This window comes from Brachyistius frenatus, unplaced genomic scaffold, assembly GCF_029030835.1.
Source record: "Brachyistius frenatus isolate BFR_SWC_R1_liver_20210118 unplaced genomic scaffold, ASM2903083v1 Contig_19, whole genome shotgun sequence".
Lineage (NCBI taxonomy): Eukaryota > Metazoa > Chordata > Actinopteri > Embiotocidae > Brachyistius > Brachyistius frenatus.
Window position 1 is genome coordinate 1,641,976 of NW_027210618.1, and position 15,525 is coordinate 1,657,500.

The following is a 15,525-nucleotide window of genomic DNA, read 5'->3' on the forward strand; positions in this document are numbered from 1 at the left end:
TGACTCTGTCTCCTCCTTCAGCTCTTGTCTTTAATACAAGACTCAGTTTACATGCTTTTGACTTTCCCCTCTCTGGAATTTTTCCATTATCCTCTGCTCGTCTCTTTTATTCTGTTTCACTCTTTCTCTGTTTCACTTTCTCACTCCTCTAGCTGCTTACAACAGGCCAACCTCCAACCCTTTTATTACAACAAGCAATCTTGCAAACATCAACCAAATCCAAAACAATTTTCAACAATGAGCATAATATACACACAGAGACAGATTACTCTGATATCGCAGCAAACATTTAATTAAACTGAGAGCCAGGCCCACACGAGAGAAGAAATAAAGCCTGTTATTACACAGTAGGGCTAAATATGTTAAGTCCAGACATGCACCGTGATTAAATGTCTCTGCATAGCCAGGGATGGCTTTTTTATGATTGTGCATGATGCATGATGCTCCGCACTCATTATGAAAATGGCAGTGTGCCGTCTATGACCTTCTCAGCGACTGCCTGCAACAGTATCCCCCACAGAGCGACAGGCAGACGGGCTCACGGTCCCCCACCGCCCAGCCAGTAATGGGATTAAGATCTATTGGCTAATGAGTCTTCAGCCTTTTAATAGAATTTCTGCAGCAGATTAACCGTTGATCAAATGTCCCGCAGATTAGGGCGTTATCTATTTAAAAATTACCAGCATTTGTCTGAGTCAGCTGCAGGTCTGCAAAAAAAACTTCAGCATACTCCTTTTTTTTTTTTTTTCTGGTTTCCATACCAGCCAGTTGGCTGGAGTATGCTGGAGTATACTGAAGTTTTTTTTTGCAGACCTGCAAAAAAACCTGAAATGTTAGCTTTCACTTTAAAGTCTGCCACATAGTAAGACTTTAAGGAGCTCTTTTTCTAACTATGTGGTACTAATTACATGAGTTTGGTGGGAGCGGAGCACCTAATTTTCTCCCCTTAGGTTGGCAATGCTGTGTTAAAAGGACACTGCTTAAACATCACGAGTCTACAGCAAATAGCATCACTAGCCTATTTTTGAAAATTAATATAAATTCTCCCCACTCCTGAAGAGAACTATTCAATGCTCTTTGTTGCCTGTGAATATCAGTGTGATAAAAGCACAGGGATCTTTTAAAGGGAGAAGATGCACGAGGTGTGTTGCCACTATGGAACAACAAAAAAAAAAAAAATCGAGGTGAATTTCTTTGAATCATCCTCTTCTTCCCAATAAGGCAGTATGAAATAGTCCAGAGTACAACTAAGCAGTCGAATACTATTTATAACAGACGCTGCTGGTGAGGTAAGTCTAAAAATATGCAAATGGTTTATTTTCAGCCAGTTTCATTCAGGTGTTTTAAATGCACGGCAGTCTGGTTGTAACAACAGAGGGTTACACCTTCAACAAAAGATTAGTCGTTGTGTCTTTTATCTGAGCAAACCTGTCAGCTACAATTACGGCGCGACGCTTCTCGGCCTGCTGTCGAATCAACTTTTTAAGTGCTGCGGCGTTTTAGGACGGCGAAACTCGCTGTCGTTGCGCCTTAGATTCAATAGGACTGACGGTGTGAGGTACGGCAAGGATGCAACACGCTTGCAAAAGTCTCGCCTTCTCTTTTGTCATCTTGGGTAAATGATAATGGAAGATCATTGTAATTAAAGAAACAACAGCGACAGTCAGACAAGGGCACTGCCGAGAGGAGCTGTCTCGACTGAATCAAGAGGCTTTTGTCGACTCAAAGATGTGCATGGCGAAGTGTTTTCACTAGTCAAATCATTTCATGTTTTTCCTCACTCAACTCTGAAGGAACAAAAAGACGACACAAACAAAATACAATCTGGCTGGAGAGGTCAAGGCTACGATAGAGCAACTATTTTGAGTTACCTTGCTGACAGAAAGCCATTGAAAATAACAGAAATACCTACGCACACAGAGGAGGAGGAGGTGGAGGAGGATGGGCCAGATGAGGAGGAGAGAAAAGATAAAAAGAAGGAAGATGAGGTGGTTGAGGAAGAGAAAGAAAAGGAGGTGGAATAGGTGAAGTAGGAGAAAGAGAGAGGATGAGAGAGGCTGCAGTTATCCTACTCGTTACCCTGAGTGGCAGGCTGGAAACTAGGGCTATATTAAGGCAGCTCTCGGAGGACAAAGTGAGGAACAAGCGGATGGTCTTTCCTCTGCACCCTCCTGGGCTTGTTATGCCACTCTGCCATGAATGCCCATTTCTCCCTTTTTATTCACCCTCTGCCTTCTCTGAGTTCCTTTTTCTCCATCTCCATCTCTGTGTCTGTTTGTCTCAAAGCTGATGCAAACACAGAAGTGCTCTCATTATCATCTTTGCCAATCCCTGCAGTTTCCTCTCTTTTTCATCAGAAAAATGCAGAGTTTAGAGTTGAGTTCAGCCTGCCCTCTTCTCTTCATGTCTCCACTTTCATTGTCCCTGCCCCTGACAACCTCTTCACTTCGCTCTCGCTGCCTATTCTGATCCTGGACAGGTACAGTTCTTTGCTTTTACCCCTTCCTGCTTTCCTTCCTTTCACAAGTTCCCGTTTCCCTCCGCATGTCTTTTCCTTTCTTTGACTGACAGATAGCCCCAGGGATTGAGATGCGGTTCTGCTGCGTTGCATCACTCAGTGCGAAACCTTTTACTGCTGCCACATGTACATCTCCTGTACAGTAACCTAATTCCAACTGATATCCATTTCCCTCTAGGTCTACCTGATAAACCTGATCGACTCTGGGAGGAATTATTCAGAAACGTCTCCGGATCTCAACTCCTGCTCCGAATTCAGCCGCCATTTGAATATAAGTGGATTTTAAAATGAGCTGAATTCGTCATGTCAGATCACGTTTACGATGACGGCTGAGAAACATAACAATTTGTACAAAGTTTTTATTGACAAGCACATGACACAGCGATAAGGTGAGAAATAGATCTCTGCTCTTTTATGTACAGTTAAGCGTAATTGAGTGATTGTCACTCGTCCTCAGTCTTCATTAGGAGAAAGAGCGAACTCAAATAATCAATCAGTCACCATGAAACCCGAGGCAAACTGAGTTACACACTGAGTTCCTCAAGATGAAACAGACACTGAAATGCAAATCCATATCTGCAAGCACTTGAGTAGGAGAGTGGATGAGTAATCATGGTAAATTGGACACAAGCCTTGTGAACAATCGGTTGCTGCGAGCGCATAGAGAATGCAATCACTCTGTATGTAATTCCCTCCTTTAAAGTACAGCTGAAATCCCCATTTGTCACCTGCTTTTTTTACATAAAAAAAACCCCTGTAAAACTGAAATTTAGAATGATTGGTTTTGGTTTTGAAAATATGAAAAAAACACGTTTTAAGATGTATCAGAAATGCCCCTTTGGTGTCTGAGCCTCTGAGTGAGAGGATGGATGCAAGGGTCTGACTGACAGCTGAGCCAACAGGAGCAATGAGACTCAAAACAGTAGTCCAGAAGTGTTCTGGTAAACTGTAAAGTTGGGCATTTTAACATAAGGATCTATGGAGACTGACTCACACTCAGAGCCAGCCTCGAGTGGTCATTCAAGGAACTGCAGTTTTTGGCACTTCCACATTGGCTTACTTTCTCAGCCTCGGAGGTTGCCACTTTGGCAAAGTAGAAAGGGTGATGAAGTCCACAGAGGGAGGAGGTCTGGGGTGGTTGAACCCAAGTTACTGACATAACTTAACGTACTTAATTTACGTAATATCTGTTAAGCAACCTATGTGACATATGTAACGATTCTGAGTAAAATTTAAAAAAGTTACCACGGGGTTTTTGACCACTTTACCCCCTAGAGGACTGACAGGTATTATTGGCATGGTATCTGGTTCCCCTCAGCTCCTGTGTGTGTGATTTAGCATCTTTCAGCGAATTGATTTGGGTTTACAGCTGACAACTTTACTATTTAAATTCACTAAACAGTTGTTTCAGTGAAATACAACCACTGTACATGACTAGCTAGTGAATAAAGAGATAATTGAATAACTGAAGACCAAGACACTTCCTGTAGAAGTTAGGAGAGACCAAACCAAAACAAGAGGATATCATATATTAAGTTTAGCTTCGTTCACTGGACTGACACAAACTCCAATGAATGCTAACACTGCTCCAGATCTGCTGGATGTGTAATAAGCAACTGCTTGCCATTATTCACTTTTGGATACTAACTTTTTTTCTCAAATCAGAGCAAAAGACATGTAATTTACAGAGCCGATCTGCACACAGCTGCAGAGAGAAAACATGTTCCTTAATTTCCGTTGGCCTTTAAAGCAATGTAGCTACTGTGTGCCCCGCAGCAGCTACAGTAGCAGCCTATCCCTGGGAGATGTGTCATTTAGGTCGGAGCAGCAGGTTGCGCTCAGCTAAACGACAGCTTCGGCCATTAGCAGGGCCTAATTAAGACACACTAATTACGGGTGATGGAGTGAGTGCTTTGTAAGGCCGGCCCTAAATAAATAATGAATACATAATCATTGTGCTTAAACAAGCCGCTTGAGCTTAAACAGTCACAGGCCCCCAGGCTTGTGGGTAAATCGCGGAGTAAAAGAGCGAGAGCTGCAGCCATGCATCATGGGAGCTGTCAAGGGACAAAAAAAATAATATGGTTTTAAATATTCACTACCTGCGCCGGAGTGCTGGGTGGGAGGTGCCCAGGGAGATTATAGCTATGATGAGGCTCTGATGGTTTTTTTTGTCGGCCATTGAAGGCACACACTGTGGCGATCAACAGCTTTAAAACTGTCTCATGCAATTTAGGCTTGACTGGCCGAGTTTTCATGCACATGTAACCTGTCTGTCTCCATTCATTTGGGTTTCAGTTAAAATACCAGTTTATATTGTCCTAAACCTCTGAGTGTCATTTCATTGGTTGTTTATCTTCCTGTTTGTGTAACTCTGCCTTTTTGTTTATTGGTCTACCTGCTGTTTTGTTCTGCTCCTCTAACTAGACAGTTTTTGTCTGTCTCGTCTGTCATGTTTTCTAAAACTCTGACAACCTTCCTGGAGCCCGACATCAATGTAAATGAGGTGTGAGGAAACCAATTGTTTGTCTGGCCCTGTTCTGCTCTCTGTCCTGGTCAATATGCCAGCATGACCTTAGCGCTCCACACTCCGTCTCTCACCGCCTTCGAGGTTTCCTCATGGACTCACTGGCTATCCCCATGTCTCCTCCCACTCTCCTCCTCTTCTCGATTGCTATTTTTCCTCTTCCATTTTTACATCCGGTAATAAATCATCTCCTTTTTGCTTCCCTTTGTTCATCCTCCTTCTCTTTTTTTGTTTTGTCGTTTCAACTGCTATCATCCAAAGATGAAGTCTCCTGTCCTTTCTTCCCTTCCCAACTGTCCACACATGTCCTCCTCAAAGACATTTTTACCCTCTTTCCTTCACTTTAACACAGAGAAAAGGTTGTAAAACCTCTGAATATTTCACTGATAAAACACACAATATGGGAACTCTGATGAAAATGGGTCTCTTTAGATCGTGTCTCTTTACCAGAAACCGAGAGCTTTTCCCACCAATAAAACATTTACAGTGTAGGTGTGATGCACTGGAGCTCCTTGATGGAGCTCTTGAACATAACCCTCCAGGAGTGTGTAGGAGTCACATATCGAAATTGCATCATTAGCGGCGAACATAAAAATCTTTTATCTCTTTCTCATTCTCCTTAAAGAACACTGTTGACGCTAAGCTAGCCTCTGTGTGATTCAGTGCCGCTGATTAAAAATGCTCATGAGAGCTGGAGACTGCAGATGACTTGAAAGATGAAAGGGAGAGGTGTCCATCCTCAGCATCTGATCAAATGCTCCTCTCCCTCCAGCAGCCCACGGTGTCCTTTGAGAAAGTTGCAAGAGGCCGGCCAAGGACAGCAGAGATGGCTATTAGCTGCACAGCTGACAGCCTAGTGACAGAAAATGTTGAACTGGTGGCCAAGCATCCTAATAAGCTTATAGGGGCTTGAAAGGAGACGATAATGAACGGAAAATAAAGGAAATACTAAGGCTACCTCCCCATTCATCTCACAGGAACAGCTCAGCAATTCGGTCAATAAACACACATCTGAGACCTAAATAGGGAGAGAATGTTCACAGATGTTGCATCCAATTATTTCATGCAGGGACTATCAGCTGGTAAAAACTCTTCACAGTCCTGGGCCCTGATCCCTGATTCTTAAAGCTGAGATGTTTATAAAGCCCTTGTTATGAATCTTCTTTCATGTGTGGGATGTTTTCTAAAAGTTGTGTAACTAAAGATGCTTTAAGACTCATATATTTCTCTGGCCCACTTTTCTTAAGAGGGCAAGACGCCCTCAGATGAAACTGGAACATGATATATTTGAAGAGTTTATGCTTGTTTTTTTATTTTTTTACTTTCATTTTACATTCATGATTTCATCAAGCATATGGTATGCTCTGTGTCTAAAAGTGGCACTTCACACAAATTGAGAAATTATCTTTGAATGCAAACATTAAATCAGTAAATAGTCCTTTACACCAAGATAGGAAAGATTTCAATTAATAAGGATGGGAAGAATTTCCTTTACATTCTGTCTTTATGGAATTATTTATAGGATTGTGGATTTACATTAGGTGACCATGAACTGTGGATCATCATATCTGCCCATTTCCACTGGTATTCACCTATTCATTGGTTATGCAAAGGCCTCCAGAGAATTCATATCCAGTACAACCTTCACAATGATGACCGCAAGTAACTTAAACTTAAGTAAGTTTATCTAATATAGCACCTTTCACAGGCAAAGTCACAAAGTGCTTCACAGCAGAAATAACAGCAGAATACAACAATATTAAAAGCAACCTACAATCACAGTACACAACAACGGACCACTGAAATAAAAAGCACTAGATATCAAGAGGTGAGACAAAGGCCAATCTGAAAAGATATGTCTTCAGACGTCTTTTGAAGGCGTCTACTGACACTGCCAAACGTAGGTCGGGGGGAAGAGCGTTCCACAGAGTTGGAGCAGCCGTTTCAAAAGCGCGATCACCTTTAGTTTTCAAACGGGTGCTTGGGAAAGCCAGTAAGCTCTGATCAGAAGACCTAAGTGACCTACTGGCGCTATAATGTTGGAGCAGGTCAATTATATATTCCAGGGCCTGACCATGGAGGGCTTTATAAGTAACAACAAGGATTTTGAACTGGATCTTGAACCTGATGGGCAGCCAGTGAAGAGAGAATAAAATGGGGGTGATGTGAGTCATTTTACTTGACCTGGTTAAGAGCCTCGCAGCAACATTTTGGACCAGCTGTAGACGGTCCAGAGATGACTTGCTGACGCAGGTGAAAAGGGAGTTACAATAGTCCAGTCGGGATGATATGAAGGCGTGAATGATCATTTCCAGTTCCGGTTTTAAAACAAGAGATTGTAGTTTGGCAATGTTTCTGAGGTGAAAGAAGCATGTACGGGTGAGTGATTTGACATGCGGCTGAAAAGACATAGATTGGTCAAAAATAACACTAAGGTTTCTAAGGTTGGACTGAATGGCTGAGAAAAGAGATCCAATACACTGAGACACCTTAGTGGCTACACTGTCTGAAGCTAAGATCAGGACCTCGTTCTTGTCTGCATTAAGCTGTGGGAAGTTGTCAGCCATCCACTCCTTAATGTCAGCCAGACATTTATGCAATAGGTCAAGTTTGTCAGTCTCGTCAGGTTTAAAGGACATGTATAGTTGTATGTCCCGGTGTAACAGTGATATGAGATTCCTTTGAACTGCTTTGTAACTTGGTCTTGAGGGAGCATATGTAGTGGAAATAAAATGGGACCCAGGACAGAGCCCTGAGGCACACCACAGGACTAAGCTGCTGTTTCAGACATGTAGAAACACAGAAAACATCCTATCCAACAAATAGGAGGAGAACCAGTCCGGGGTGGTACCACAAACACCTACCCACTGCCTGAGTCTCTCAATCAATATATTGTGCTCAACAGTATAAAAAGCTGCGCTAAGGTCTAATAGCGCCAGAATAGAGCAATTACTCTGGTCGGCAGACATCATTAGTTCATTGGAGACTCTCAGAAGAGATGTTTCGGTGGACCCCGATAGAAATCTATCAAAGATGTTGTGAGCAGTCAAGGCGCCAGTGAGTTGATTGGCAACAACTTTCTCAAAAATGTTGAATTAAAAGGCAGCTTGGATTTCGGCTTGTAGTGTTGGATCAGGGATGGATCAAGGTTAGTTGTTTTTTTCACAAGTGGCTGTATGATTGCATGCTTAAAGTAAGCTGGGACACAGCCAGATTGTAGGTACCTGTTTATGATAGAAACTAGGCAGTGACCAATAGAGACCGGTACATCTTTAAGGAGGCCCAGAAGGTCACTGAGGTTTTACAAGGAGATAGGAGCAAAACACTATAAAGTTGCCGGCTGGGTTGGAAGGAGATAGCAGGGAGTGGACGAGGGGATGATACTATCCCTGACATCTCTTATTTTGTCCACAAAGAAAGAGAGAAATCTATTGCAGTCATTATTTGAGTAGGCAGGGACATCAGGAGGTGCAGGAGTAACAATGTTGGTGATGGTATCGAATAAGACTTTCGGGTTGCGTTTACTAGAGGAAATTACTTTGCAAAGTAAGAGGCTCTCGCCTTCTTAACCATGCTGTTATAATTAGTTATCAGTTCTTTGTAGTATTGACGATGGACCTGGAGCCTAGTGGATTTCCACAGACGCTCTACTCTACGGCAACTGCGTCGAAAGGCATGGATAGTGTCATTTATCCATGGAGATGAATTTTCGGAGGGAGCTCGTCTCATTTTCTTGGGAGCCACTTTATCTAAAATGGTCGAACAGTGTGAGTTAAAAGAGTTGACCAAGCTGTCAACATCAGCATGAGGAGATAGGACCGCACTTGTTTCAAAGTCAGCAACACGTTTTTCAACAGAGCACTGGTTTAAAATGCGAGAGCAACCTGCCCGTTTGCTGGGTAAAAAAAAAACAAAGTTAAAAGACATGTTGAACAAGACATATTTGTGATCAGTAATGTGGACGAGGTGTGAGCTACTTGTATTCCATCTTTTTTTGTCAGCCAACTCCAGCCTCCACCATACAGTATGTTTTTATTATGATATTAATTTAATCTGGCTAAAATGTTCCAATTTTCTTTCCTCTTGTCTTTCTTTTGATTTCTGTATTTCCTCTTCTCTTATTTTAGTTCAAGAGTCACCCGAGTTTTGCTTTTAAATCCACATAATTTGAAGCTCAATTTAGTTTAAAGTGCAACACAGAGGTAGCAAAATTTACTGAAGTCCACCTGGTTTAATTTTCATATCCCTTCCAGATCCATGACTTTATGGTGGAATACATTTTCGTGATTGGCTTAATGATTCAAAATCCTTCTTCTTAAATGTATGCTTTGTATTAAATGTATGTTTACTGTTTTTAGTTCACATTACATTAAGCTGTACCACACACCACATACAGCCAAAGTTAAGAAGCTGTCTTTGTTTTAAAGTGCTGTTTTATGGATATTAAAAATAAGCAGGTAATAAACAGAAAAGCTTTTAGAAAACTATGAATCAAAGATTGATTTCTACAGAGGAATAAGGCCAAAGAAATATAGTTTGGTTTGGTTTGTGGACATCTTGGCTCCTTTGCACTTTACTGTTGCTATGAGAGATAAGAGTGCTTGCAATATTAACTCAAATGAAAAGGAAAATGACATCAAGTCACAGAAGCTGCATGTTATGTTTCTGTGTTTCAAAAAGACTCTTGTATTGATTGTACTACATCAGACTAATTCAGGGACAAGTAAGAGATCAAAATACAAACAACATACATAATAAATACAATTAAAATGACCTTCACAGCCTTTCAAGTGAGTTTAAGTTTTGTATCAGACTGATATTAAAGCACTGCAGGTGAAAAACAACAAAACAAACCCAGGCATATTAACTGTGAAACATTTTAGGAGCTGCTGTTGCACATCTTTATTTTACATTTCTTCAATCAAGGAAGAAACTTGACACCAATTTCAATGAAAAATAAGCTGAATATTTCCTCATCGCTCACTCCAGCCATATAAAGCACAGTGCCTGGGGCTACCATGTTGACTGTGCGCCATGTTCGGGGCACACATTACATGGCTGGCCCTGCGTACATTTATATCCATGACTGAAATGTGGTGCCCGACCGCAGCTGTATTCTGCATAATTCATGAAGTGTCAGAGCTTTCCACTAGCTGGTGTCTGTCTGTCAGCACTGCGTGTCCCCTGTCCCTCCCCATCCATTCCCACTGAATCATAATGACAAGGGAGCAAGCACACACAGTCACAAGAAGGCCATAACAAAAACAGACATCACATTCACACACAGACAGGTCCTTGTGCAATTACACAGACGCAAATATACACAAGCTATTACACATATGCAAACACCGATGTACAGCAATCTGAAGTAAAGCGGCAGAGTGAAAATCTGCAGACTGTCGCTGTCTTTTCATACGTAAATGCATGTGTGCATGCTCATAGGTGTGCGTGTGTGTCTCTGCTGTGCCTTGAAGAGCGCCTGTTTGGTGTCTTATGACAGGCCGTCAGTCTGCTGCTGCAGCAGCAGAAGTGCTGGAGTCCCCGGGGAGGCCTCTAAAAGCTCACAGGGTTCTGGGGGTGGGGAGCCCAGACTTAGTGAAAGCTTTTCCATGTTCATTCACCCAGCTCTGCCTCTCCAGCTCCACCTCCACCAGCCTCATTCCGCATCCAAATGCAGAGGAAAAACTCACTAACCCCTACCCTCTGACCACCCATCTCTCCCCTTGCATTGCCCAATCCATCGCCGCATCTGTCAGTTTTTCCCAACATCTCTGTATCTTCCTTTCCACTTCACCTCCTCTCACCCGCCTCCCTGTCGTTGCCTCTCTTCCCTCTCCTACCTCGAATTTTGTATCTGTCACTCTTCTCCTCCATCTCTATCTCTTCTCCCCAAACTACCGCTCTCCCTCCATCTGCTCCTCCCCGTCCTCCCCCACCTCCTACCCACCAGTAAAGGAGCATATCCAACAGTACATTAACCCCCATACATCTTTGTGAGCTTCTGCAGCAGACACATGGCTCACTGGGAGCTCCTGTCACACTGAGGAGACAGTAAGAGAGGGACCGCTCCTTTCACAATGAATGACTACTGAAGTCTCTAAACTTTAGCCCTGTAGCATAGGACTATTATGGTGGTCCTGGACTATAAGACCACAAAGATAAAAAATAAAACAAAATAAAAATTTTAAAAAAGCATCAGGATGGTAGCTGTCACAAGGCTGACTCGGACGAGATCGCGAGGGAGTCAGATTGTGGGAGGGAGGAGAGAAATCGCCGTGCGTGCAGCAGCTGCAGTGACAAACATCTTGTCGCCTGAGGCAGGAGGAGCGTGCAGGAGTTTTGGTGTGCGTGTGAGAGCTTGTTTGTGTTTGCACTCCCGAACCTCGAATTCTAATCATCTACAATGATGAGCGGATAGGAGTCTAAAAATAGACCGATCCCCGAGCCACCAATCATCCACCACCCAATGGTGTGATTAAGAAATGGACAACTGTATTTAAAGAGAAAATATTCGGGAGAAAATAAATGTAATTGAAAAAAGAAAACCACCTTAAAAGTTTGGTTCACCTGAATTACAATAAATCGTTCTTTCTCACTTACTTCAAGTTTTGGTTTGTTTGATATCAGCCTCCATGATGCAGTGGAAATAAGTGGAATTTTGTTTGCAGCGTTCTCAGCATTAAAAATTATATTAAGAGGAACACTTTGTGAAGTACACTAATTTGCTCGCTGCCAAGATTTAGAACAACAGCCAGGAAACACCAGTTTAGCATAAAGACTGCAAATAGAAAGTGGAATTGAGCGTGGCTCTGTGCAAAAGTAACAATATCCTTTTACTAAAGCTCACTAATTTCCATGTTATTTCTTTTTTTTTTTTTAATCTTAAAACATCTTTACATATAAGTGTTTGCTTTGCTATTATCTGTGACTGTAATAAATGATCCACAAATAGAGGTGAACATTCTCCCATGTGTGACTTTTGCGGTTTAACTCTGAAGAAGGGTGTAAAAAACAACTTATTCTAACACAAATAAATGTCTCCGAAAAAAAAACGTATTTATTTGTTGCTTTTGAGATATACATTAAAAAAAATGAAAAATAAAAATGAACTGATACGACATAGTGCTGTACCTTTTTGAAAGATACAGAAGGAGACAAAGACAGAGAGAGAGAGGCGGGGGATCTAAACCACTATTGAAGGTGATGAAATGCGTGATTGCATTGCCTGGAACATGCCATTACTAAAGGACAAGGTTCTCAGAACCTTCTCTGCCGCAAAATGGGGAGGACGATAAGTCATTATGGTTAGGTGAGTTAACACAATCTCTGTAGCTCTCAGAGACACACACACAAACACACACACACACACACACACACACACACACACACACACACACACACACACACACACACACACACACACACACACACACACACACACACACACACACTCTCCTTCCTCAGCACCATGAGGAAATTCATTTACTTTAAGATGGGCAGTAAAAAAGACGCCTCGTAAAAAAAAGATCCTTTATGTGCAATCAATACCAGAACCAATGAGCAAGCAGAGAGGCTCAGTTTGCCTCATTCAAACACAAGCGCACACACTGAGAAAGCTGTCATGACTTTCTATTAGCTCGGCCACTTGCCTCCTGAAGGACACTCCATGAAAGGTGGAGGCGGGTTATGAGAAAGGTGTTGCTGCTATACATTGGACATATAGAGCATCTAGCTCAACCACAGGGATTACAGTCTTCCTTGGTTACCTTAAATCAGCAGGCTGGCAGGGGAAAACACACTGAGTAAGATCCAAAGCCCTGAGTCTTACCACAACGATGTGTTTGACGTATTTCTATGCATGAGAGCAAACAGCGATACAGCCTTTGCTATAAACTCTGTCTGACTTAATACTCAGTTAAGCTATCAGGCCCTATCGGATATTGTGAATCAGGAGTTTGTGCAGTTGTAATGTGGCTGTGGCGTGGAGCCTATGAGGAGAATGCCACGCTGATTAATATGAGCTGTGATATGGGGTAATTCCCATACTGCTGCAACTGCAGTTCAAATCCTCCATCAGGCCACTGGAAGAGGTACAAGATCATTACTCACCGCCGAGCACAGAGCCGCGCTGTCAGACACACTCGTGGACACACACACACACACACACACACACACAGTGAATATAGTCGAGTGCGTACACTAAGAACAAATCAGCATTTACTGATCAGCTGTTTTGTTGGGCGTCAGAGCTAAGACAGCTCCACAACGTAAGAATAATCACTGCCTTTTTGAACACAATCCCTGATATGCCAAGATAACTAAAGTAACAACTTGAATAGTAATTACTGTTCTCCAGCCATCTCCCTTATTCTTCCCCGTTCTCATTTTCCTGTTGGATCTGAACAATGTAAACCCCCACTCCACCCACCCAGACACACTTTGCATCACCTCTTCTTCCGGCATCTTGTCCCTTGGTGCCAATTAAGTCGAAACTTCTCCTTGACCTTTTTTTTTTGTTTAAGAGGAAAGAAACGTAGGAATGGAACTAAAATGAACTCTTACCTGTTTCACATCTCTTCCCTGTAAATCCTTGCTGGCAAACACAGTTGTTAGGTGAAACGCAGGTCCCCCCATTCTGGCACAATCCGTCACACATTGCTGGAGATACACAAGAGGAGAGGAGCCATTACTCACTAAGATTAATGAGCATTAAGTATGTAATTAGACCAGCAGCAGCATATGTATTTGCATACAGAATAAGAGCTAATTTGGTGATGTGATTCATTATGGGCTTGCACGATATTACTTCACGTGATTAATGCATCTCACCAAGGTTAATTCAAAAATGTTCATTATCTGCTGGTAGACTGTCAGTTAATGTGTCCCCAAAACACAAGGAAGTCATTGACGTTGACAGAATGAAATGGAAATAAATGTAATATGTACACAAATGATACCATGATTACCATAATAGAGAGTAAAGAGAACTGAAAACAAAAGCAGTCCTATTAGGTAGCAGAAGTACCACACAGTGGAACAATTCAAGAATAACAAATTGCACTTCCATGAAATTGGGGGACATACAACAGGCAGATGTAAAATGAACAGTCTAAACTGAAGCAAAAAGACATTTTAATGATTAATTTTGGCTGAGCTTCAGAAGTGCTGAATGCCACGTTTATTATAAAGCATCCAGCAACCATCAGACCATCTTTCTATCCACTAAAGCCAAAGAAAGAGCAACCCTGATGACACAACCAGGGTTATTTAAAACCCGATTAATCAATTAATCAATTAGGTTAATTGACAGAAAAATAATTGGCAAGTCTTTTGTTAATCAACTAATTATTCAAGGCAATTTTTGTTTGGAATTTCAAGCAAAATACCAATTTCTACCAGAAGTATCAGCTTCTCATTTGTGAGGATTTTGTTCTTTTTATCTGAATAATTTTAGTTTTTTTGCCTGCTGATTAGGCAAAAGAAGCTATTTGTGTAGTTTGTTGTTTTGCAGGATGCCTCATGCTCATTGTGACCAGTAAACTGATCTTAATGTGTAAAATCAGTGCAGTTCCCCTTTGAACAGATTTCTAATCAAGGAATTGATTAACTAGCTGAGGTCAGGTCAATTTTCTAGTAAGAGCATAGATTACAAATAGAACAGCAAACAGAGAGAGGCACTCATCAAGCCTGGGTCACTGAAGGCTTTTCAGTGGGTGTCAGAGAGAGTATTAACCATAACAACAGACTTGAGAATATGCCAGAACAACAGCTCAACATAAAGAGCTTTAATTTGCACATTTGACACGGACATCTCTTGACCATTGAGGCGAAGTCTTTACTTTGCATGCTTGATTTTTCAAAACAGCTCATAGTGTGATATTCATGATGTTAAGGGTATGAGAAAAGGTGATCTGATTTGGTACAAAACCTAAAGTAGGAGAACATTGTTCAATGAACAGCAAATCAAAGATAGCGAACATGGTGATGCTCACCTTTGCAGACTGTCCCATTGCCGGTGTAGCCTGGCTTACAGGAGCAGCTGTGGCCTCCAACCATGTTGAAACACAAGGCATTCTCATCGCAGTTGTGGAGTCCGCTGAGGCACTCGTCATGCTCTGAAACCAAACAAATACAACAGATGTCGATCTCAGCAAGCTATTCAATATTACACGCACTTGTATGTTATATCTTTCTGGGGGGGGGGGGGTGTCAGAAAATGCATCAGCGACAGTTCACACATTTGCAAACCACAACTGCTACCAAGAAAATAACACTTGATTAAAGAAAAGTGTTTATTTTCCTTGTAAATGTAAGGAATGATCGCTGCCAGCTGTTTGTTTTACGTCCCATAGAGAAAAAAAAATACAATTTCAAACTCTGCCTTGTTTTAAATGACTTGATAGTGAGACAGCTATGTCTCTAGTAAGACATCGGTGACAAACAGCTGACTGGAGGATGAGTCACTTCATGTCATAAAATC

At 41.9% G+C, this 15,525-nt stretch overlaps 1 protein-coding gene across 1 annotated transcript in view; it reads right to left on the reverse strand.

Moving 5' to 3' along the window:
- nell2a (neural EGFL like 2a) overlaps positions 1–15,525 on the reverse strand; it is a 79,414-nt gene that overhangs the window by 12,192 nt on the left and 51,697 nt on the right. The window contains exons 14-15 of the mRNA XM_069695268.1: positions 15,038–15,160; positions 13,608–13,703 (exon numbers count right to left, since the gene is read on the reverse strand). Of these exons, the coding sequence (XP_069551369.1) occupies positions 13,608–13,703; positions 15,038–15,160 (219 nt within the window). The remainder of the gene's footprint in view (positions 1–13,607; positions 13,704–15,037; positions 15,161–15,525) is intronic.